The 27496-nt window shown below is 35.0% G+C and overlaps 1 protein-coding gene across 2 annotated transcripts in view; it reads left to right on the top strand.

Moving 5' to 3' along the window:
* The window catches only part of pth1r (parathyroid hormone 1 receptor), a 140360-nt gene that overhangs the window by 78130 nt on the left and 34734 nt on the right, over positions 1 to 27496 (top strand). For both annotated transcript variants that reach the window (XM_015354107.2, XM_015354108.2), the window contains exon 2: positions 15709 to 15811. In XM_015354107.2, coding sequence (XP_015209593.1) covers positions 15709 to 15811 — 103 coding nt within the window. The remainder of the gene's footprint in view (positions 1 to 15708; positions 15812 to 27496) is intronic.

The following is a 27496-nucleotide window of genomic DNA, read 5'->3' as shown; positions in this document are numbered from 1 at the left end:
AGTCTTCAGAGAGCAGCGCACCATTGCAAGCCGCACAGCACACCCTGGCACGGAGCCAGGGAGCGCGGATTGGACAGCAACACGCCTGCAACTGCTTCTTTGTACCTGCAGGAGATCTGAATCCCCAGAGATTGGATGAGTATTCAACTTCACTGCATTACTGCTCGAGAATTCAATTGTTATCCCAACCAGTTGATATCAATTTAATTCCTAAGAATTATGTACTTGTTTTGAGTATCTAATGTAGTAGTTGTAACCAAGTTCATTCAAGAAACGGTCTAAATGAATGATATACTGAATGTATGTCCTCTTGATATGTATAACTCTTCGTAACTGAATTAATATATACCTTTTGTATTCTGCTAACCCTCACAATAAGATCTATTAGGTTTATATGCATATTTTATGTATTAATAAATGTATCCTCGTGTATTAGTACCTGTGTGTGTGCGTTGTTTGAGTTATACCGCATGGTTGGATTCTAAGGCCATTAAAAGAATCATTTTGTGACTTACTGCTACAATTAATAATTGTCCCAGTAAATGTCCAAACCCCTACAGGACTGATGCCTCGTGAGAGCACACTACAACAGTATACACCAATAACTGTATAATTAAAAAGTTTGTGTTTCTAACATAGCCCACACCCTGGTTAGAACTAGGAAAATACAAAGTAATCTTGACAAGTATCAGATTGGACAGATAGAATTCAATTAACATACAGTTCATGATCTTGCACAATGTGTCAATCTCCAGAAAAAAACAATAATGTTTTCTATGCTAAAAAAATATTTTTTTCAAATATTTGTATCTAAAAACAAGCAAAATACAAATCAAATAAAGAGACCAAATAAAAATGTAAGATGCATATTGTGGATTCAATTCAATTCAAGCTTTATTATCCCCTAGGGGAAATTTGTTTTGCGTCCAGTACAATAATACATCAACTGCAACCATCACCAACAAAGGGTTCAGGACAAACAACATTTCAGGAAATAAATGAATTATTTTACATTATTCAAGAGTGAAATTGAAGTTTATATCTGTTATACCTCAGGACACTTCCCAGTTTGGCAAAGTGCAGATTCACAGTGGAGGGGATTTGCCATACACTCTATATTGCCATTCTTTCAAATCCCATGTAAAGAAAGAACATTAAGATAGATTTGATTTAACCAATGATTCTGCTGCTCCAAATTTGGTTTCCAAACCAAGATATAAGAAAGTATATTACGATCTTTTCAATATAACTTCTACAAAAATACTAAAATAATCTGTCCACTTTAAAGGAGTCAAGCATCCTTAGAAAACATTCTCTATTGGCTTTTATTATTAATTACATTTGTACTATTTTATATTTTTATCTATGGCAAGTCCCATATATTAATAATCACTGACAACCTCTGCTGTTTGAACATTTATTACAGTGGGATAAAGGGGACTTTATCTTTAATGTTAACTCATTGAGGAGTTTTTTTTCTTTTCAAAACATTCAAGTTTAAAGAGAACTTCACGCTATTCAGTAAAATCATTTAGAATGTGCTCATGATGATATTCCAGATTCTTCAATAAGCTAACCAGGGATGTGTCATTTGCAAATGAAATAAGATGTCTATCTCTGTGTTCCATCATACAATCATTATTATTCAATTAAGGGGACAAGATACCATACTGTGATAATCCAATAGAAGAAGAAATCTGTTTGTTAACAAAATCTTAAACCCATCTAATCAAATGAGTAGTTTTTACAAAATTCATAAATATAAATTTGAGAGTTCATTCACCAGTTTATTTGGTTGAATTATTCAAAGTCAGAGGAAAATTAAAAAATAAAATTCTAACATTTAACTTTGCTCGTTCCAGATATTGATAAACTATGTTTAACAAGGTGATTATTACATTCTCTACTCCCCTCCTTCCTGTATACAGATTGAAGAAGATAAATGTGGTCCTATTGTCCCTTTGTAATGTGTTGCTTCACTCATTTTTTTGCTTCACTGTTTATTTGTCTTGTTGCTGATGAGTTGGCCTGGGAAGCACTGTATTGTGATAAGAACAAGGAATGCAAGGGATGAGTAGGCATTTGGAATTGCATGAATTGATAATTCTGCTAAAATCTCCCTAAATGAATTAAAGTTATCTGGGGATGTAGTGTCCAGATTCTCAGTAATATCAAACATTATTTCAGATGGCTTTTCAAAATTAGCTTTAGGGTGAATGTAGATGATCAATATAAAAAGCTAGGGAAACTCTCGAGGGAGATGGGTGAGATGCAGAGAAAAACTGTGTTCTGTAGCTCAATGTCACGCATACAAACATTCTAACTTTATCATCAATGATGGTTTAAAAATGGACAGACCACTTTTCCAGTGTTTTCCTGCGACTTCTTTATCTCTATATCATTGGTGTAACAAAGACCCATTAATGACCTTTGACCTGTACCCTCTTGTCAAGCTGTGTCTCAGTAATAGTAAGCATGAATGCATTGCAAAAATCACGTGGCAGTGTGCTGTTCACCCATGCCCTTCAATATTCAATCATAACACATGATCATAGTTAGCAGAGAGGGGTTCCTTTTCAGCTGTTTAAAATATACATTTTTCTTTCCTTTTTTTTTCTCAATGTATACCTGTCGTAATATACCAAGAAAAAAAATATTTTCAATTGTTAAACTTCTTTGAAATTTGATTAATTGATTAATTATTTATTTCAAATGTAATATTATACACTATATATATTTGCTTTTGGCTAAAATGTAAATGACATAAATGCAATTGCTGATATAAAACTATAAAGCAAACAATGGGAAAATATGAGAGTAATATTAATTTCTGACTGTGTCCAGGCAGCACTCAACAAAAAAGGCGTATAAGAAGAAAGTATCTTTGGCAAGTAGCGTGGGGTAGAGATCAAGAGGGTTTAATGGTGCAATGCCCAGCTCTGATCAGTGTATGGTATCTGCAATATGACAAGCAATGCTAGTTTCTAGATTGTAAAAAGCATATAAAAGTCTTAAAAATTCCAGAAATGTACCATAACATTCATTCCAGGTCTCAGGTATATAATTTGACAGGAGTATAATGTTTCAGTAAGATGGCCAAAAGGATGGAACATTTAACAATTTTTAAATGTTAAAGGATGTGAATAAGGTCATCATCAGAGATTTCAAGTTTGTTCCAAGTGTAAGCATGTAAACAGAAACATTGAACTTTTTGAGAATTAAAGTGTCTTTGTATTCATGATTCTAGGCCACTGAATGATGGAAACATTTTTTTCTCCTGAACTTTAAATCAGTAGAGGTTTCAGCTATTATTTAAATTTATCATGGATAGTTTTTTCAGGAAATTATAGTTATTAAAAACACCTCTTCAGTAGATGTGTTACTCTATGTTCTTGTATAGTACCTACTGTATCTTTAGGTTCTGAATTGCAAATCTGAAAATGTGTCTTTTGTGAGCTTCAGAAAAAACATTGGCTACCCAGATTTCATCGGTGGAGTCAGTGACATAATTTGGCTCAATGCTCAAAGCCATTCTGCGGCACACCTGAGAGTCATTTTCTCATACGTAATGTACGTATGTATGTGTAAAAACCCAGTTTCAGACTGTGAAAAAGTAAACAAGGTAACTTGTACCTTAGTAAAGATAATGAAACATTAAAACCAGACTATGATACGACTAAGACTACAAATCATTTTATGCAATTTATTTTGCACAGTGCTTTGACATGCTTGCCAAAAAACACTATGTAAATTAAAGCCTGTTGCTTTGTATGAGAACAAGATAAGCCTCAATTAGCTGAATGCTTTTGCACAGATATTTAACTTTGTTATTATTCTTAAAAAATAGTCACATTTGGAATACCTAATTTATGTTATTACCCAAATTATGGCACTTTGCCTGTTTCAACAATGGTCCTCACCAAACCTCTCTCTTACAGCTGATAAAAACACTCAGGTGTATTTATATCCTGAAATTCTAGACACCAGGACTGATGGGCCTTCTCTCTGCCCTGTGTAGAAGTTCTGCAGGTGTACACCAACACTAGCAGGTTGCGGTCTGATTAGGATGTAGGCTGACGTATATTAAGAGTCCCTTGGCACAACAAGTTAGCCTTGGCTCAGAGCTGAATTCCTTTATAACACTTTGTAAAAGTGTCAACCAATGGTAGTTAATGACTACACAGTAACTGATACACCTAGTATTCCCAAATGAAAAATATACATTGAAGAAAGCTGCTAAGATTGAAATAAATACGCCATGGAAAAGATGTTTGGTTTTATGGGACACTCTTTGCCAGTGTCTTTTAGCCAGAATTTGTTCCAATCTTATTATGTCTGTTATTGGAGGAACCCCCCATCTTAAAATATAAAAAAATACAGTTGTTAGCCATCGGTTGATGTTTACTACAGTAAGGATACTTTACTGTCTTATGATTGCCCTTGAACTATTCTGAATAACACTTTTTTACTGATTTTCAGGCCCTAGGCTATGATTTAGCAAGTTAACAGATGAATGATCAAACATTCCTATTTGTTCAAACATGGAGATGTTTGTGCCTAGACATAAAAAGCTGTATTATTTCTTTTTCTGAAAGCAAGCTGCTAGTTGTGTGTGAAATAAAAATACAGTATATAGAAAAACGATGTATCTACTGAACTTGGATATATGGCAGAAACATACACATTTTTGGATTGTGTAAATTAAACTTTTCTTACTGATATATCATATTTGACTACATTGTTTAAATATTTCTGCTTTGCAAGGATGCATAAGGATTAATTTATTTTCCTAAAAATAATACATATAGATTCTAAGCTGCATTGTAATATTAATGCTTAATGCTTTATATTGATTTTTTCTAACATCAAGTTAAATATGACTGTGATGGATTTATGAACTATTTGCATTAAACACCAATACATTTATGAAAAAATACTAAAAAAAACCTAAACAAAATATAATAGTGTCATATATTTTGTGGGGAACGGAGAAGGTGGATAATTTAAAGTGATCTGATTTAATAGGTTAGGTATTAATTGTCTTCATGTATCTAATAAAGCAGGTCTTATTTCAGCTTACATTTTTATTCTTGGGTGTTACACCAGATATTTAATAACACTGCTGCATTCTGTGATACTTGATAAAATTTGTAGATGACAGCAATGTATGTCTGGTATGAAATATAACAATATTCTGAAAGTATGCATATCACTACAAAGCAGTTGAGAAAAATAATTTCCTGATAAACAGAAACATAATTGTTTGCACATATTCGATATGCAGTAGACCACAATTTGCACCATTTTATCTTTATGTGTTGACTTTATCAGTTTATGTGTACAGATAGGTTTCTCAGATTGCAACTATAATTCCTAAATGACAGTTCTGTAGGGCTTTTATTTACCGAGGATAACAGAAAGCAACTAATGTGTATACAGTAAACACAGACTCATACATTCAATTTGCAAAAGCCCTACAATGTTGGACTTAATTTGATGTTTTTTTATATGTTTCTGGAACTGACTTCCATGGGAAATGAGACAAATCCTGTCTCCACCCATCCATTATAGGAAAAATAAGGATGTGTGAATACTGCAATGTCTACATTTATACGTACGCCAGGTAATATCATGAGTTTGTGTTATTTCCTGAACTTTAAAAATGCCATTAAAAATTAAAGGACTCAATACTTTTTTTTTTATAGGTGAATACTTTCGTAAACCACAGCGTGTCACAGCCTACAATGCATAAGGGTGCAGGAAATTAAGATACTGTATACTGTAGCGAATCCATCATTAATTGTCCAGTGTTTATATTCTGGCTATAGATTGGACCTAAGCTGTTGAAAGGAATTTTTAACACTCTATTCAGAACTATTTTAATTTATTTTTATTTTTTCCATTCATCCATTGTCTTTGTTTATGTAACCTTAATTAAAACGAAGGTTTCTCTGTCAAAATTCAAAAGACACAGATTTCAAAACAGCCATTCGGCAAAATGCTGTTTACATGTTTCTGTATGTATATATATATTTTAGACATTTTGTAGACTTTTTTTCACTGAGTTTTAGATTTTAAATGAAAATAAAAAGCGTATAAATCCTAAAACATACATTATTATGTCTGATAATTAACTTTACAATATACATGCTCTTCTTGTGCCAAACAGTGTAATTTCAGTGTAGAGAAATTCAATTTGTGATAATGTATGGTCAATTCTAATTAAGTAATTATCCTTAATAAGCCTTAATTAAGTAGTTATCAAGCTTTAAGTTTGTCAAAATACAGTACATAATAGACAAACTTCAAAACAGCCATTTAGAGAGCTGCTATTTTGAAAATAATTATTCTGAGACAAAAACATTATTATTATTGTTATATAATTATTTTATATTAATAATAATAAAGAACAATAAGTGATACATCAGTTCATCCTTCCCTAAAGAAATACAGAAAGATATTTGTGTTATTATTGAGAAAGACCACATAATAGCTGGATACAAGGACTACTATCCATCCATCCATTTTCCTAACTGTTTCATCCAGTACAGGATTAAAGGATAAGTAGAACCAGAGCTTCAGTAAGCAACAGGCGAAAGACTAAATATACACCTGGGGAAATTTTCCCCAAAGCCAATTAACCTACAGTACCAGTACAGGTGTATGTCTTTGGATAATGGAAGGAAAACACAGTACCTGGAGAAAACCCTCATTAACAAAGGGAGAGCATACTGTACAAGCTCCAGGTAGCAAGGGATATTACGTTTGGAATAATCATCTTCATGTTGGAATAAATGCTTTTGAATATAAGGAACACCTTGTTTCTGTCAATTAAACCTCACAAATAGATATAGTTGTTTACCTATTAACAGTACACCATATTGGCTGCTCATTTATAGTTTATTTTGAATTGTTCTGGCAAAACTTCTGACAAAGTTTGACAATCTTTAATTCACAAGCTTGACAAGCTTGATTTCTGCTCACCCAGTTTAAGCTTTATTAATAACGATATCATAACAAAGGCATTATAGTAGTAGAAAACACTATTCACAGACTTTGATTAAATTTGCTCAGGCTCATAACACACTGTAACTCTACTTCAGATATTTTTATACTGTATATTGCCAAGCAATTTGTATATATATATAACGTCTTGCAGTTGTTTTTTTTGGTATTTTTTCTTTTTAACTCCCTGTATATTTTGTCTAGGGCAGTATGGATTCATATTGTACTATACTAAATGTTGTACATATACATTAATAACTAATGCTCAGACCCGTTATACACAGTTTGTGTCTGTGTGTGCCCTGTGATGGACTGGTGTTCTTTCTTAGGTGTACCCTGACTTGCACCCATTGCTTGTTCAGATGAGCTCCCCTGTGACCCTGAATTGAATGAGGCAGTAACAAAATGGATGTATAGATAATGAAAATGAACTCCATCACTGAATACAATCTTTTATTTTCTATAGAAATTAGCACACCAGAACTTTCAACCTACAGACAGTCTTAAAATATGTGCCCTGCGGAGAGTGGCAGGTCCATCAACAATCACTTACTGTATGCATATTGCCACCTGTCTTTTATTGATTTTGAAGCAATCTATTTTTTTAGGATCCCAATCCAACAATAGAAGCATTCAGCCTCAACACTGTGCACTCCCTGGCTTGATTTGTAATTAGCACATACTGTATTTAATCTTGCATTCTCTAGCCTTTAGAATTCACCACGGACTACAAACACATCCTCTTCTTAAGGAGTAAGCTAATGTTTACTGTTTAAATATTGGCATGTATCAAACAGTTTTGCTGACCTGTATAAAACCACATTTAAATGCATTAACAATCACAGTAATATACTGAGCATCAAATGAAACATCATTACAACTGCAAACAATTCAGATAGCTGATCAGGAAAATGATACAATCATCATAAAAGCTGGTGCACTGATATTGAATAGACATGTCTCATAAATAAATTCTGCAGATTAACATTTGTCATCAGGGTTGATCAATAGGTGCTTCACTAGAATGTGCACTGGCAACCAAAAGCATGCAGCACTGTGCATTCAGGTTGTTATCAATTACTACAACTTGAGTGTTTTAGTGATGAGACATTTCTGCCTATCCTGACAATCACACTTGGACCTTTCCATTGATTTGTCTGTTTTATACAATTATAGAGCACTGCTCTGCATAGCACTTGGTGATATCCATCTAGGCGGTCTTGATCATGAAGATGGAGCATGATGATGATGTGTCAGTCTTGGTGATTTGTTGGTGACACATCGGCTCTGTGATTTTCTTTCTTGATTTTCATAAATCACCTAATCACCTGTGTCTAGTGAACATTCTCACTAATGAGGAATTTTAGAGCTGTTTTAAAGTCATTTGATTGCCCCACAGCCAGTTACAAATTGCTAATTAATAAAATTGAGCAAAACATATTTAATCAATATCCAACATCTATCCTTTATTTTTATGAAAACATACATGCATAAGGGTGGCATGGTGGTGCAGTGGTTAGTATTGCTGCCTCCCAGTGTTGAGACTAAATTATTTGAGCCCTTGTCTGCATAGTTTGTGTGTTCTTTCTGTGTTCGTAGGGGCTTTCTCCAGGTGCTCTGGTTTCTTCTCACAGTCCAATGACTTACTGTACTGGTAGGTTATTAGGGTATTGGGAAAATTGGCCCAGGTGTGAGTGTGTATGTTTGTGTCTGTACATTGTATGTACCTGTGATAGACTGACATCCCATATAGGGTGTGTCCCACCTTGTGACCGTTGCTTGCTGAGATTGGCTCTGGCTCTTTTATGCCTTTACTGGATGAAGTAGTTAGAAAATGGATGGATGGACGGATATTATCCCTTGCATCCTGCTATCATGTAGTCTTCTTTGTATTTCTGTAATAGTTCTAATGATTTTTGGACTTAATTTCTTTGTTACAAGTTTTCCACAAATTTCCCTAAAGCACAATTTTACCTTAAATATGCAGATCCAAACAGTCTTGGGTCGAATGTGAAACAACATTTTCAGTACCCGTCATTAAGTAAGAACAGAAGTAACCATAATATACTGTAGTTCTGTGCTTGTTTTTATTCTGTTAAAACTTGAATTAATCTGCTTTCATTTTTGTAAATAGTTATGTTTGTACCGGTGTTTTGAAAAAAGGCTTACTAATGATTCAACAGTTACGTGAAGAAAGAAAAGAAATGTTGTATTATGTACAGTAAGATAAGTAATGGTAAAATATGATTCCTATTTATATGTACTGTATGTTAAGCATTTCAGAAAGTTGTTGATTGTTGGAACAGTATAAATCTGGGGCTCATTTAAATTATAATTGGCACTGTGCATGATGTGGTTTGATGAGAGGGTGTTGTGTACAGTATCTCCCTTTTTTGTCAACACATTGCCTATCAAATGTAACCTGCACTAAACAGCTTTTAGTTCAGAGTCAGTTTCTATCATTTGTTTTGTTGTCTTAGCTGAACCTTCAATACAAGGTAAATATTTAACAACCCAATATAATAGTAAATTCTTCAACTGAGAATGCTTGTTCAAGAATATCATTCCCTTTTTAATTACTTTTAGTAAAGCTCAAGTACATTACACAGGGAAATTCATTGTTTTATTACAATAGGCCTTATAAGTTTAATTAAATTCTTATTCTATAGGTTTCACACAGTAAGTGAAATATTTTAAGTGTTCTGATGTTAAGCCATTCTGATATTGTGTGTGAAGATATAAGTGTTTGTCCTTTAAAAAGATTGTTAATAAAGTAGTTGTTTAAAACAATTTTAAATTGTTTAAAAATAAAAGTGAAAGCTGTTAGCATAATGCAACTGTCTTCTAAATTAGAGAGAAAATTCAAGCAGTCTTTGCTTTTTATTATTTTTCAATATATTTGACCTTACAAAAGCATGATTGAAATATCTCTATTCAAATGTGAAATTCAAAGACCTACAGTATATAAATAGAAGTTCATGTTTTAAGCCCATTAATGACAACTAACATCACCCAGTTAATAAAAGCATTCAGGAATGTTTATGAGGAGATACTGTAGGTATAACAGGTTTTGACTTTGGTTAACATAGAAAAAGGTTGCAACTCCACCCATAAAGGGAAGGTAAATAAGGCTATATACAGTAGGTGAAGTAGGCCTTGGTTGCTGCCATTCTTCCTGAGTTTTCTAAGCTCCATAAAGTGCTTATTTGCTACAAAGGATGCACTGTATGTAATACGTACTCTACTGACCACACAGTCTAATTGAATAGAATACTACTGCAAAAAGAAAACCTACCTGTAGTATTGTTTTTAATACTAGCTTTGGCTTAAACCTTCTGCCAAATAGCTAACACTCCAAGTTTAATACTATTGTTTATTATTACTAGGCATCCATTTCTGTTATCTTCACTGTAGTTGGCTGGGGTCATTTTGTAAAAAAGGGGGATGTAATGCATTTTCGCAACGTTTTTTTTCTGGATTCTTTATTTGTAAATGCTCTTCCCACCAGACTTTTCAGCTTGAGTGCCAGGTTTGTGCAGCCTGAAACTAAAATGAATAATAACCCTGCAAATAGAAAGAGAGGTCAAGAGTCCTTTAGACTAAAAAACTAAAATTCTACTCTGTGAGTGTGCAATACAACACACTGAGAATTAAAACCTTTAAAACTGCTGTGGATACCTCCACTCTGTGAAACTGTCTTTAAATGTTATGAGGTCAAACATACTTTTGGAGGTTTCTGAAAATGTCACTATTACTGTTGTCAGTAAATGGTTAAAATAAGACATTGCTCATTTTTCTCAAAGACATTTCTGAGACCATGAATAAAATGGATTGCCAAAATAAGTGCACTAGTTGGCTAATATCCTTCACAAACCCTTAAAATTTCTAAAGACAATATAGAGGGATGGAAGTTAGACATCTCTCATTAGGCCTTTCAAATATTTCAATATTCCATTTTTAAAATATTGAATGTATAATCATACAAAAACTCAAGTGTTATCTCTGACAAAGACATATAAAATGAGATCGGTCATCATGTGATATGCTATCTTTCTTTGTACAATTTGCTGGCAAGGTTGTTTGAGCAAATAGAATCTAATTTTTTGTGGACTGGTAAGAATAATGAACTAAATATAAACTAAATATAATTGAACAGTACATACTGTATTCTATTCAGTATTTCACACCACTACATCCACTTTATGAAATCAATAGTTAGCAATCTTACTTAAAATTATCAATGAATCAGCTCCCTGCTCTTTAAGATCTTTTAGCCCTGGCAAAAATAGTGCTCGGCAATAAGATGATTTATACTGTACATGCTACATAATATTGTCAACTATTAATGCTAAAATATTGATATACAATGGAAAAATACCTAAAACAGCACAATTAAATTATAGTTTATAGAGCAATTGAAAGTACTGTTCTAAGAATATATATTATTTTAAAGAAGAAAATAATTTCTAAAACTAAGTAACAGTTTTTTGCCAGCAGCTATATCACTCTGCACCTCACATCTAGAAACCCACTGAATCTAAGCAGATGTGAGTCTGGCCAGTACCTGGATGGGAGACCTCCTGGAAAAGGTGCTGGAAGAGGTGTTAGTGGGGCCAGTATGGGGCACTCTCCCTGCACTCTGTGCAGCTGCTAATGCCCAGTATAGTGACAGGGACACTACAGTATATTGTAAAATAAAAAGTGCTGTCCTTTGGATTCGACGTAAAACCGAGGTCCTGAATCTTTGTGGTCATTAAAAATCCCAGGGCTTTTCTGGAAATGTGTAGAGTGTTACCCCAGTGTCCTGGCCAAATTTCCCCCTTGACCATTACCAATCATAGTCTCCTAGTAATCCCTGTCTATAAATTGGCTTCATCACTCTATTCTCCTCCCCACTTATAGCTGATGGGTGGTGAGCGTACTGGCGCAGTATGGCTGCCGTCACATCAAACAGCTGGGTGCTGCACATTGGTGGTGGAAAGGAGTCATCTTTACCTGTAAAGCGCTTTAAGTGGTGTGTTCAGAAAAGCACTATATAAGTGTAAGCAATTATTATGATTAAATATTAATATCGGCCACAAAAGTAGACATTGCTTAATAAACTGAAGAATTTATTATGGATGAATTAAAAAGGATAACAAAACATTTAATGAACACCATTCTGTGTACTGTTTTGTGCTGTGCTCAGTACAGTAAAATATAATAACAGAGGACTGTGACAACCACTACCACATTCATAGACTCTCAAACTGCAAAAAAAAAATCTAAAACACTAGCAGTGTTACATCATTGTCTTTCAGACTCCATTTGGAGCCCGAGTTCCTCCGTGGCATTTCTCTTTCAGGGAAGACAGTACAATCCTCTCCTCCTAGGTTATTCTTTCACTTTATTGTACTCACCAGATGTACTTCACTAATCACCAGATATTAGAGTATTTAACCAAATTAAATTTACAAATCCTTAATCTGCACTACTCAATATTAATTTTTAAAATAACTAGACACTAAAGCATTCAGTTAGACTCACTCCACACTGCCCAATTGCAATGTTCAAATAAATTCAACTCAAGTCTTCACACACTTCATATAAGTGCCGGATCTTGACTAATATCATAATCTTCTCATCGCTTATACAGGTGATCCCCTTTGGCCAAGGATGCTGCTTTGTAACCAACATCTTTATCCTTGACATAGTGGCCAGTTTGTTGTTTTCTCTTACTTCTCACACTCAAAGCCTGTTTGTCTGCTGATGGTAAAGCCCACGGAGTACATGGACTTGAGCTTTACCATCTAGACTCCTCACTCTGAGCTGTGGGGAGAAAAGGGTATTATTCTTGCTACCTTGCCAATCGATGCCCCACTCCTTCAGGTGCTTATGCCTCCAGTCAACCCAGGTTCAGCTGGCTATTCCTGTTCCTTGGCACTCATCCCCCTTACGCCCAGAAAAACTACCTTGCAGAATGTCTGCCCAGCCTTTGTGATGTTGTTCAGTATTGACTAAGCTGTATTTCCCCAAGCATTCTTAACTTGCTTGTCCCACAGGCCTGTAAGTCAGCCCAATATGTAATGAGTTCTCCACTGGAACTTCCAGGCTGGAGCCTAAATGCAGTCTGAGCCCTCAGTCTTATAAGCTTCTTAATTAACCCAAAAAAGTGACTAATACCACACAGAGCCTATCCCAACAGCTCTGTTTCTTAACATGGAATTTCACTTGAGTGCAAACTCTCAGTACCTCACTTGGGGCTTCAAAGACAAACATTTGAGATTGTTGCCTGAGATGTCTTTGTCAGAAACCCAGAATGCCAAACTTGGAACCTGAAATCTGATATAATGCATAAACAGGACAAAAAGAGAAATTTGCTGCATCCCAAATTAACCAAATATGACCCCGTCCTAAGTCTCCATTCTTTTAATCCAGCCTGTTAAAAAATGAATGGAAATATATCTCCCTGTTCTAAAAAATGCATCACCAAATTAGGAGAGAATGTTTTTAGCCAGAGGATTCTATAATAAAATAACTGGACAGCAAGCTTTCTATAGCAAGGATCAAAATGCTTAGCCAGAACAGAGGTCCATTCTATTGCTGCTTTTTCTTCCTTCCATTCATTTCTTGTTTCTCTCATCATCTCCTTTTTCTGATCCTTGTCTCTCTCTTGTGTCTTTCTATACTTTCTTTCAGTGTGTTATTTATTCATTAACTTTTTCATCTTGTCTCTCACAACTCTCCAGCAATGTAAACAGCTTAGTTTCTACCCCTTATTTTTTACTTTTCTGCCTTCTTAAATTATAACATTATTATCAAATGTATCTGGATTTTTTTGTACATGTAAAACAATTATACGCAGGTTTTTCCATTTAATAGATATTCTCGCTAACCCAATTTTAACTCTCACACCATAGAGTTACATTATCTCCTTAGTCAAATTAATGTGAAAGGTTAGATAAGACATTCTTCAACTAATAGACAGGACATTATTATTAGGACTACGGGTACTGTATTTTTGTTTCTGAACTATTTTTGTGCATGTTTATTTTGTCGAGACTTGTGCTATTTCACAAGTAATCTAAGTGCTAATGTTTTTTACCAAGGGAAATCAAATAGAATAGAACTAATAGAAGTGAGATTTTATTGTAAAATTGAGAATACTGCTGACTGTGCAGAAAATTAGAAGTTTAAAAAACATTAAAATGGTTCATTTGTAGCTGGAAAATTTAAATATCAGATACTAAGCCATTTCAAAATGTATGTCAATCTCATAATTTTGGACTTCAGTCATGCTAGTACAACCACATGAAGTTGAGATTTACATGTCTTTCTCAAGTTTTTCAGAATCACTAGAAATGGTTTGAATGATAACTGTTTTAATATAAGTGGTAATAAGTGTGGTTGGGAGAGGATGTGACTGAGGAAGCTGTTCATTTAAGGGGGAATTCCAGTCCAAATTTCTCACAATGGTTATTATACCTCAGTAGCAAAATAAATTCATTGACTATAGAAAAAAATTACAAATCTGAATTAAGCATCATGAACTTTGTGAAAGTACTATATGGCCACCATTGCTGTCACAAACCTCTGTTCTCTAAGTGGGCGAGAGCGAGAGTTTGCCCAAATTGCACAAAGTGGCTCTTCCTTCTCCCATGTCACTATAGTGATTAATGTATTGTGATATGAGAGCAAATAAGTACAGGTTGGGCAGCAGACATTTCACTACAGAAATGTTCCAATGTGATCTGCGTGCAAAGTAAACAAGTAAGTAGTATTTGTAGGCAAAACCATCTTGAAGTCGAGAGCAATCAAATGCCTGCTTGTCTACAATGTAATAGGGCCGCTTCACCTCACCGGATGTTTTGTTACCTCATTCTGGCAATATGGTGCATACCTGGAAATGTTGTCTAATTTGTGATGTACTGTAAACTGTTGGTTTTACTAACTACTGTGTACATTTTACTCTTATTGTGGTTTGAAATTCACTCATGAATGCTGATTCTTTCTAACCCAAAATAAAAAAATATCATTGCAGTGCCCCTTTAATTTCACCAGCTTATCAAAATCCTAACTGTTTTGATGTTCAAGCCTTGGTTATATGTATAAAATATTAAGTTTATAGATGTCTTCAATGGTATAGAATTTAAAGATGATAGTTTATATAATACATTTTGGTGAAATGGAATGAGACTCATTAACTGGTAGGAATACAAAATGAGGCATGGATAAAATTGAGATACCTTTTGAACTAGAAAAAAACAATAGATTTTAATCATTTTACTGTATATATATATATTTATTTTATATGTTCTTAAGCAGGGAAGTCAAATTCCTTTCACATTTTGCCATGAGTAGAACACAGACCGCAGTAACATGTGGTATCATTTTGAGGTACTGTAGATTGACCTTTTGTAGCAAAAAAAGTTAACTTTAACAAGGAAAGCCCATTCACAGTGAGTACATTTTCCTAAGTTCTTCTAGGCATAATGTAAGCTTTATTAGTACAATTAAATTGTCACTAATTTCATCAAGAAGACCATTATCAGGCAGTCAGACAATAAGAGTACACATTATGAATATTTTAAAGAATGAAACCATGGAAATGTGGAACAGTTAGAGTTACAAGTCTTATTATATAACCACAATCCTAGATTTAACAAAATCAGTGTTGCAGTTTTGAAGAGGCAGTAATATTTGAGATGCATATTTGTTTTATAGGTAGATGCTGATGATGTCCTTACTACGGAAGAACAGATATACCTTTTGTTCAATGCCAAACGGAAATGTGAAAGAACCATAAAATCTAAGCATAAGGTCCATGGTGAGTATTCCTTCAAATGCTGTTAATCTAAATGTAGAATTTTGGGGGGGATAAATTCAAAATGTCTGCGATTTTCTTCCATTTCTATGCCAAATAGCATTCAATTACTATTTGTACTGTATGCCTGAGTCACTAGTTTGAAGGTGTAGTTTGATTGAATTTGTAACACATACAATGTAATTACACTTTTCATGTTTTTGCTTATATACAGAATGGAAATTTTGCTTATATACAGAAGAATTTCTTCACTGCTGTATTTGCTATATTTGCACTGTGTAACCTGATCTTGTCAGATATCGGTAGCTAAGCAAGGCCTGGTCAATACTGAGATGGCAAACCAGGTTGCTGGTATACATAAAGTTGCTATATCAGTACGTTATACTCCGAATCTCAACCAGAATTGCCAAAACTCAGCAATATAGTTCCAATATAGGTCCTGCACCTCAGTGGTAGATGAAGCACATGCCCTGTTAATGTTGAAGTCCTTTGACATCCTTTGAGATGAAAAGTGTATGGGATGTCTGACCTTTTTAATACTGATGACACTGATAAGCCTGTCAGGAGGGTGGGATTAAAATGTCCTGCATCTGCCCCCTTGAGGGGATATACTGTATAATAGGTTCCTTCTCTTCCCTATTTTTTAACTCACAGCAGGTAATTGTCTTTGAGCCTATTTAATCTCTGTTATCCTTATTATCCCTATAATATTATCATATTGGAAGCTTGCTCTTGCTTCTTCCCTGGATTCACATACATTCTTTAGCAAAAAATAAAAATAAAAAAGAGCCCGTTGTACAGCTAACCTCTTTAGACTCTGGTCACATCCATTTTCCCTACTTCTGTACTGTAGTTTTATTATACCCTTTGGTTTTAGTGTTGGTTGGTTTGTGTCCCAAACCCCACATTTCTCTAATACAAGATTGCTTTCTTTGCTTATTTACAGGTGTGGCTGCTTCTACACCCCCTCTTCCAAAACATATAAAGGACAGAAACCATTACATTATTTTTTTCTGTTCTAGGAGATTATTTCTGTTCATCTGTTGATATCACCAGTACTGTCATTTACGCCCCATCCTTGTCTTCATTCCTAACATTTTTTTACTTATAGGTTAAGTGGAGACAGAGCAGCAGGCTTCTGTGTGTTGAGTTCCTGCCACAGACCTTCCATTTCTTTATTACCTGCCTTTGCTCCCCCTATGTGCCCTGTGCAGCCTAGTGTCTCCATGTCCTCCCAACTCCCAACTGCCTTATGTCAGCTCCACTTTGTACTACTCTGTGCCTCCGTGCACCCCTATACTGAGGGCCTTTATGCATCCCGCAATATGTTATCTGTCATCTTGCACTCTTCTTCACATTTTGTGCTTCCAGGTACCACTAAGCTCTCTGTGCTCTTTATTAACAATCCTCTGGCTGCTGTCAAACTTACCCCAGACTGCCTTTTTATTGCCTGGAGAATTTTACTGCCTGGAGAATTTAAAAAAGGTGGATAACAATAAAAAGGACTAGGTTGTATTTGTACATTTTTTCTGACAACATGTTGACTCCTTTCTGGTGTACTTTGGGTTACTCTATTACCTGGAATACTTCCACTTAAAGAGCAGTCTGTTAGCTGCTATCTGACATACTCCAAGTTGCTTATTACCCAGAAAACTGCCAAATCAAACAAATGGAATAGCTTCCTAGCTGCTGTCTCACTTACAGCATCCTGCCAAATGATCTCTGAAGTACTGAAGTGCTTTAGGTTTTTTATTTTCTGAGGTGCTTTTTGTCAAAGAAAAAGTGTTTTAGTTTTAAAGTCTTTTTTATACTGCTGTCAGCTCCCTCACTACTTATTTTTTATTATTGTGAGTTAATTTAAAAAAAATAGAAATAGTTATAATTCTAAGAGCTTCTGCTGCTGATCTGTGGAGGCACTTGCATTGGGAATATGTCCCAGATGTAACTTATGCTATGAATTTTCAGATATCCAAGCTTTCAAGCTTGCCCAGCTGCTTGAAGGCTAACTGGAGGTTCTGCTTCCTTTGTTACAGCAACAGATCAAGCAGCATCCTGAGGTATTCCTCTCTTGTTCCCTTAATAACAGAGGAAGACTTTGACTCAAAGCCTCTGTGTTTTGAGACTTCATGGGAATATTTTATTCCCTAGGTAGGCAGTTAACTGCAGTTGTTAACTATGCTGAACTGATTGACATTTCAGTGATCTCTTGAGCAGACCTGAGAAATATGAATGCCCAACAGAGGATGTTATGGGTTTTGAACTTTCTACTACAAATGAATCTCTATATTCTAGGACATCTGGACTTTCATTGGCCAAGTTATGGTGAAGCTAGGATGGAATGGCTGTTATTCCTGGAACCCTAGAGCTCCTTGCTTAAAGATGCTTCCCCTGTTGTTCAGGGCAAAAGAAATGCCAAATTCCCTGTGTTCTTAAAGGAGCTCCATCCATCTTGAGCACAGTCTTACTGTTACTGTTGTCCCTATTAAAAGTTACAGCACTGTTACAGTATGTCCATGTAGTAGGTGGCAGAATGTATAGTTTTCTACCTATAACCCAGCATTTGCAGCCTTGCCTCCCTTAAGATGCTACATGTCCCAACAAACAGTGCCACATAATAGAGTTCATCTTAAATCTGTGTTGCTGGAGCTGAGTGTGCTGAAGCTTGAAATTTTGAAGACTTTTCTAAGTGTACCAGGCTATCCTCTTTCTGGAGTTTCCACTTGCTTCCTTGCCAGCTGATCATGCCAAACTATACCTGAGTGATCAACATCATGCATTGGCTGGTATACACTGCAATTTTGTCTGAATCACCTCTCTTTACAGGAGTTCTAGTGTTGATAGTTTGCACTCCTGAGATAGTAGCACTTCTTGCCAAGCATACTGTCCAAGAGTTTCAGTTGCTGCAGCTGCAAGAAGGTTTCTATCCCAAATACAGGATTTACTTCTGCCCAAAAAGGATGGAGGATTCCTTTCAATACTTGTCAACAGTCTCCTTATAGTAGTGCAGTTCAAAATGCTCATGCATAGTGAACACATAACCTGTTTGAAATATTTAACATACAAATGATAATGTTCTAACATGGATAAACATGCACACAATATTCCTCAGAAACAAAAGTTAAAATTCAATACATTTGCCACTTATTCATCTTTTGATCTGAAATACACATTTCATTAGTACACAGCAAAAATTACAAATTTAACTTCACTGCCCAGATAAATACACTTTTCACTATACCTTAAGAAGGATATGAATGTTGCCACAGTAGAAATACAGTATACTGTAGTTGGTGATATTAACATTCATGTTCTGAATGGCACATCATTATTACAGAACAAAAGGAAGTGTTTCCTCATGAGGACAAAAATAAACCCTTGTATACTTAAGACTGCTATCATTACATAGATTTAGTTAATCATGTACTGTAAGTGTATCAAAAACAACAGCTGCTCAAAGCAGCAGAAAATAATTCATCTTCATCCATGGGTGCCTCAGGGCATTACAGTATATACTGTTAGATAAGATTTTATTGTTCCCTGAAGGAAATTTATTATGGTCACCCAGCACTCCTGTACATTTAAATAGAATGCAAACAAAAAAAGAGAAGAAAAGAAAAGCATTGCACATTATTCTATTACAAAAAGAAATATAATATGGTGACTTTAAAGTCATAGCTTTAAACATGGTTGTATTAAATAAAAACAAACTGAAATATACAGTATACTGTTGTAGTGTGCTCTCTCAAGGCACCAGTTCTGTAGGGTTTGGGCATTTACTGGGACAATTATTAATTGTAGCAGTAAATCACAAAATTGATTCTTTTGATGGCTTTAGAATCCAACCATGCGATATAACTCAATGCACACACACAGGTACTAATACACGAGGATACATTCATTAATACATAGAATATGCATATAAACCTAACAGATCTTATCGAGAGGGTTATCAGAATACAAAAGGTATATATATTCAGTCAGTTACGAAGTGTTACATATATCAAGAGGACATACGTTCAGTATATCATTCATTTAGACCATTTCGTAAATGAACTTGGTTACAACTTCTACATTAGATACTCAAACAAGTACATAACTCTTAGGAATTAAATTGATATCAACTGGTTGGGATAACAATTGAATTCTCGAGCTGTGATGAATTGAAGTTGAATACTCATCCAATCTCTGGGGATTCAGATCTCCTGCGGGCTCTCTGGCTCCGTGCCAGGCTGTGCTGTGCGGCTTGCGACGGTGCGCTGTTGATGCTCACTGACCGGCTAGTTAGTGTTGGCTTTACCTAGAAAAGTTTGTGCACAGGAGAAAAGATAACTGTGAGTCCCAGCAGGTCAGGAAGAGGACCGGTTCGTTCCTGATGAAGAGGTAGTTCTGAATAGTGATTCAGCTGTCCACAGTTCCGACCTGTTCATGAGGCTTGCTGCTGGTGCTAACCTCGGGTGGATCCTCTGGTTACTCTCTGGCAACCTCCGCTCTAGACTCTTAGAACAAAGGAAAGTTCTGGCACTCGGACACACTGGCCGTTCCGTGGTTGTCCGGCCTGAGTCTCAGGATGGTCAGGGGGCGCGCTGCAAGAATGTCCTGCCCTTGGGAGCCTTCTGCTCCTGGGCCGTCCTGCCCTGGAATTCTCCTTTGAATTCCCTTTAGAAAAGTCCACAGAATTCTCCACTGAATCCCTTCTGAATCTTACTGTATCTCTCAGGCCCTCTGTGTTGCCTGTTTTTACCTGGAGGAACTTCAGCTCGTTCATTGGCTGAAAGTTCCATGGGCATCAGAGTCTCACGTGGGTTACTCGGCCCTACCAGTCCCTGATTGGTTGATCAAGGTGAGATATGAGTCACTTACTCCTGACACTTAGGAATGCAGTCCAGATGTCCATCTGGCACTCCCTAGACAGATAGGCGCCAATGGATGACCATCGATCATGATAGCCAGGCTTAGCTAAGTGCATCCCCCTTTGGGAGCTGTCCCTTATCAAAGGAAAACATCTTTAAATCAGCCTGCATGAACAGAGAGATGAGGCCTCATTTGGGAAAGCACAGCAACACTTAATTCTGTCTTATTAATAAGCCTCGCCGCTACACTGTATACAACCAAACACTAAGCCTGAGTTAAATAGATCATGATTCTTGCTACATTTGTAATTCAAATATACTACATTATGTATTTTTCTGTTTCATTTTGTATGTCTAGCATCATCTTTCAAGGAATGTTACAGTTATTTTCAGGTCTTTTACAATCATTCTGATATTTATATTGTATTGATATTGATATTGTATAGTAAGCACACATTTTTTCTTCATTATGTTATCTTGTATATACTGTACATTTACGCTTTTTGCAAATTATTTAAGGTATGCAAGCATATAGTATGCATAAACCTCATACAGTATATACTGTATATAATTCAATTTTCAAGCTTGTAGTAAATAACAAGTGACTACTGCACCAAATATCAATAACAATAATACTTGTGCCCAATATCTGATTACCAAGATTACCAAGACTGCAATATCTACTGCAGACTGAGTTATGTTCATATTTACAGATTGATAAATATTAGTTTGAAACCAGAATATGAAAAAGAGAACAGAAACAAAAAGATCTTACAGCATATGTAAATAGTCATATATCTTGCCATTTATAGAGCTAAAACTGAAATATTGAAATGTTCTTATTAGTATTAAAATCTTACACTGAAGATTATTATGAGTGCACATGTACTGTATCTGCTGTGAGAGTACATCTCTTTTGATATATGGTATTTCTAAAAAATGTCCCAGCTAAGTGATCTGAAATTAAGAAAATGTTGAGAACTTTTTTATTGCTTTTATTTATTTTATTTTTTTTCATTCAATGTACTGTATGTCACGAGCAGTGGCACACGTCTGTTTGGTTTCCACCTGTTATAATATTAAGTGGCAATTCAATCTTTATGCTTCCTTCAACCAATTTATTGGGGTTTTGTAGTTATAAAAAATAGGAATGCTTTCTGATTCTGTTTGGATCATTTCAGATTATTTAGATATATTTGCATAAAAGTAAGAGGATGCACTAATATTACAAGATGGCAGTGTGTAATTCATAAACTCACGTATACTTTACTCTTTAGATGGCAATGTAGGTCTAGATCTAGATCTAGCTCTGAAATTAATTGTTCAATATATTTTTTCTCTTTCCTTGAGCTGTTTAACTCTTTTAGGTCAACTTCTGTTTCTGTGATAAAGCGCTGATAAACACATGACCCAGCATTTCAACACACTAACTAGGGCACCGATAATTGGGCCAAGCCTGATACCATCAGTTATATAATGCAAAACTAGACACTTCTCAGTTCTGCAAACCAGCACCATGATGACATTACCTATGAAAATTCCCCTGACTGAGAAGAATGCACCTGGCCTGTACACCTGACAATGTTATGACCAATCCCCGTCCTTGTTACAAGGATGAATACAAGAACTGCTTCCACTCTGATCCATTAAAGCAAAAGAACTTAGCTCACAGACACTGTCCAGCTTAGAGAGACCACATGTAAAACAGAATTGTGTCACAAACTTTCTCAGCGACAACAAAAGTTTTGTGTAGTTCTCTCAACTGTAATTTTCACCTGATCACCAAAATTATGCAATAGACTTCTAATTTTTCCCAAGCCTCAACTTGCAGCTTTGATTTGCTTGTCAAATTGATACTATTGGTATGAAAACAAATTTTCCATTTGGGTTAAATGGCACATCAAAAACATTTATTTAGAAATGATCATTTGACACAGTGGTTTAAAAGTCATTAATTTATTTATTTGAAATAATTATAGTTATATAAACCTGTATCAAATGATGATTTATCACACATACAGTAATAACTATGCTTATTATTGTACATTATAGTACATTATTGTATTATACATAACTATGCTTATGATTACTACAGTAGTATGGCTGATCTAGCCATTACTACTGGCATTAGTTGACAACTTTAAAATATGTAGGCTGTACGTTTTTATAGAAAGGCCATAATACCCTATTATGTATTCCCTTGAAGTAACATTTTTCATTTGGACACTACTATGGAATGTAATTTATTATTATCTGCTAGTACACTTGTATCAACATAAGAAAACAATAACGAAAAAGCATACGTGCTTTAAATTCAGAAGGTCAAAGGTTCTTTACAGATAACTGGAGTGCACCTTCTTACACTGCTGGGATACCTCCTGAAGAGTGATTGTGCCCATTAAACCTTGAGACTTCTTGAGACTGTTGATTTACCTTTAGCTTTATTAAATAGACTCATCTAATGAGCCATACACCTAGTAATAAGCTTATGGTTATTTGCAGAAGGTCTATAATTATCTATAATAATTTGTAAACAGAAATAGTTCGTTTTTATCTACTTGTAAAGTATAATAAGTAAACCCTAACCTAAAGTGTGAGAAAAACATTCATTGTGTCAAGAACTGTTTAAATGCATTTACATTTCATTAATGCTTTAATAATCCAATTTGTGAATTCATATTGGGAGTACTTTTTCAAAATAAAAAACTGACAAATAATGAAAGAACAACTGCTCGTATCTCAAATAATTGTTCGTGAAAAGTGCATTAAACAGATATTTATTTATATTATTATGTATGTTTTATAACCAAAGTGAAATTAAATGTGGGACAAAATAAGCATTATTTTTTCTCAGTTTTTTTAAATGAAGTCTGAATATGAAATGAGAGCTTTCTATTTATTTGCTTTTACAGTAGTTTTTTTCAAATGTGCAATAGTTTAACGTTGTTAGTGACAAATTTAAGTTTTCTTTAAATAGTTTCCATATGTTTTGTAGAGTAAGAAGGGACTTTTAAAACTGCTTTTTGGATTGCCCTCCCAGGCATTTTTCTTGAAAAATTGAGCTGAAAAGATTTCATCACCAAAGGGAAATGTTCTTATTGACGGTTTTCATTTTCACTCTGTTAGAAGTCACACAGCAAGATTTACTGCTGGTCACAGTGAGACGTGAATGTGTTCCCTTTTAAAAAATGGGTGAGGTTTACACTACGAGCCCATTGTAAGCATAATGATTTAATATGGCTTTTTTAATACAGTACAATATTCAATAATATATTCAACTGAGTTGTAGCATGGAAAATAAATGCTTACTGCCTCCACCTATTGGCTCCATCTGTGTAACCTGGTCAGTTCTACTAGTATCGTGATTTTGGTGAAAAATCATATAATTTTGTAATAATATGTATTACCAAATGGATGGTTCACAACTCCCTTGACCATCCACAGGAATCATCCACATCATCCACTTTCCCTGCCACAGAACCTGCTGTATCACCTGAAAATACTGTATACGGTATATCCAATACCACGCACGTTCAAGGCCTCTCAGATGACATCATACTGTATGTTTCCAGCAACCTTATTTACTGCATGTCTCGCAGAAAATGTCTAGCTATTTACTTTGGTGAGATAGGAAGGAGACTGGGAGATCATTTCAGGGACCATACAGGTATCAGGGCTGTTAGGATCAAAGATCCCTAAAAACCCATGGTTTCCCATTTCATCTCTAATAGCCATGATTATACTAACATCTCTGTCTGCATCCTCACAGAGGGATTTCGGTACTCCTATTGCAGAAAGATATCTGAAACCAAAATTATCCTGAAACTAGGATCACACCTTCTTCCTTTATCATAACAACAGATTCATTTGCTTCTAATTCTCTCATTTGCAGGTTAAGACTTCATACCTCTCTTCCAGTATTCTCTGCATGTCGATATCTTCCCTCCTGCTCCCTCCCACCTTTCTAATAACCCTTCTGTCACAGTCGTCATCCCTCATCTAGAGGGCACTCCTAACTTTTCGTATTGTTTCCAGTTTTATTATTCTCAGCTGTTTTTTTATTTTTTTGTTATTTAAGTCCAAATGTATGGTTCTTTTCAAGGACGGTGAGCCATGGGGGTCCTGAAGCATCAAAGTAGCCCCATTACATTCCTGCTATCATGTTTTATGGTCATAATGAGGTTGTTCTGGTGGAAGGCAGTGTTTGGTTTTTGTCACACAAAGCGTTTCTGATTGAAACCCAGAACTTCATCTTTTGAGTTGTCAGTCCTCGGAACATACTGTACTTCCAGTAGTCTTGTGGTTTGTCCAGGTCATCTTTGCAGAACATGAGACAAGCAGCAATGCTCCTTTTAGAGTGCAATGGCTTATTCCTGGCTGTCCTCCCCTAAAAAGAATTCATACTTAGTTTTTACTGATGGTTGAGGCATGAACACAGCAGGAGAGGCCATTTTGTTAATTTAGGGTTGTTTGTGACTTCCTGGATGATCATGAGGGTTACTCTTGGGTAGATCTTGGCAGAATGACTGGTTCTGGGTAAAATTACCATGGTCTTGAATATTTTCAATTTGTAGACTGTCTGACTATTTATGAGTGGAGCTCCATATGTTTAGAGATGGCTTTTAATTCTGTATCTACTGATGAACATCAACTACTCGCATCTGAAATCTCTTTTGATTGTGGCATGTTGTGGTGACACCAGGGCCAATTTTTTCAAGAAGCAATTTAACATACCAGTATGTTTTTGGACTATGGGAGGAAATTGGAGCACCCGGAGAAAGCCGTGCAAATGCAGGGAGAATGTACAAACTGCATGCAGATAACATCCCAGATCCAGAATTGAACCCAAGGCCTCAGCACTGAGAGGTAGCAGTGCTAACCTCTGTGCCAATTATTAATTATTATTTTTTCTACTTCATATCCCAATACATCTGAGACAACATTGAACTGATAAATATAAACCCTTTAAGTTCTTGAAAAAAAATGGTTTCAATTAAATGAGAGAATAATGGTTAAATTGCAATTCCCATAATTATATTGGGGGTTCACATAATTATATAGGTAGTTCATCTTCTTCTTGTTATGGTATACAGTACATCATATGATCAAAACGCATCAGAGGCTAAATAAATTATTAATTTTAAATTATGAAAAAATACTCTTTAAGGAGAATGGATGTTTACACTCCATAGAATTGATTACTCTGAAATAATTAATTTGTTTGTTTGGCTCATTGCTTATTTCAGTCATTGTAATTATATGTATGATTTGTTAAAAAATAGAATTTTATTAGCACATAAAGTCTTAGTATTTCATATTCTGAGTGAAAAATATTATGACCTTTTACAACAAGAAATTTCTGTGGTCTGGAAAAAAACTGTTAAACAAAATCTGATTTCCTGTGGTTTCCAAGATATTTTGCAGACCTTTTAAGCAACAGTCAAGGTTAATAGGAAATTCACATCTGCTAATAATTAAAAAGGCTCAAGCAGCTCTCCATAATGCTAATCTTACTCTCACTTTCTTTTATGTGTGTCTCTGCGGAGTTCAGAGCATTCCCATTCATAAGAAACCACAGCTGATCGTTTGTCAAGGAAAAGCCATTTTGTTTTGGGGCTCAAAAGATTTTTTAGCACAATGAGACTTTGGTGTTCTTTTCTTAGTAAGATTTTAATAAAATACAATCTGAAATGGTAGAAGATGAATTCCAGGCTTATTTTGGAAAGGTTAAGAACATCACATGACCAATGTCAGCTTCTGTACAATTTAAAAGATTAGTTCCTTGAAGGGAAACCTTACTCTTGTTACCAAAGAATGCCCAAAAAATGCAGATTTGAAATGAATTTGGTTTGTCGATAAAATCATTTGCCAGTTATTGGTGGGGCCACCCAAAACCTTAAGGTGTAACTTTGTTTCTGTGGTTAACCAAGTTATTATTAGATGAATGATGCTGAAAACTAATATTGTACACACTATGTGGTATCAATAGAACAAATATTTTATAAGGCTGGGATTATTTTGGAAATAACCTTTTCACTTAATGCGAAACTCTTACTTGTTTTCATTGTTTATAGGGAAGGCTACTTGTTTGTTATTGTTTTTAGTTTTGTGTGCTGTGCAAACAGTAGCTTCAATGGACCCTTTGATAAAGTGATTAGACTTGGTGAGGTCAGCATTGGTAGTATAGTAGAAGGATGCGAGCTAGAAGTTAAGTGAAAATAACTAAGCATTTAAAACTGTGGTTGACTGTAAAATTACACAAACATTAGCAACCATTTTAGAAGCTTGCATTAATCAAGAACACTGTAATAGTGCAACAGTGGAAAATGAAAACAGAAACACAGATAAAACACTGATAGTATCATTCAGAAACAGCTCCATTCATTTTGTGCAATTATGTTTGTGTGGTATAAAATTAGAGAGACCAACTAGCTGGTCTTGAAATACAGACATGTAGAGTCAAACTGTGACACTGACTGCCATAGTACTGAAAAAAACACAAAATCGTTCTTTCTTTTCAGAGAATAATATATAATCTAAGAATATCATTATATTATTATTTTTTTTAATTTTCTAAATTAAATATGGAGAGAAACAACGCTGATAAAAAATAAATAAAATTAGTGGCATTTGCAGGATCATAGACTAAATGCAGCTGTCAAGTGATGTTGTAAAGTTTATGTTTTCCACCAACACCAGTATACTTTCAGTAGGACTTTTGTTCTCTTGTGACTTCTGAATTGAGCAACGGCTTTTTGATTTTGTCTTTTTCACTCTGAAATGCTGTGCTGAATTGCTTAACTATTTTTTATCTATGCAGTTTGTATATCTGTTGAAA

This window comes from Lepisosteus oculatus, chromosome 6, assembly GCF_040954835.1.
Source record: "Lepisosteus oculatus isolate fLepOcu1 chromosome 6, fLepOcu1.hap2, whole genome shotgun sequence".
NCBI lineage: Eukaryota > Metazoa > Chordata > Actinopteri > Semionotiformes > Lepisosteidae > Lepisosteus > Lepisosteus oculatus.
The sequence above is the reverse complement of the archived record's forward strand: the minus strand, read 5'-3'. Positions and strand labels throughout refer to the sequence as shown.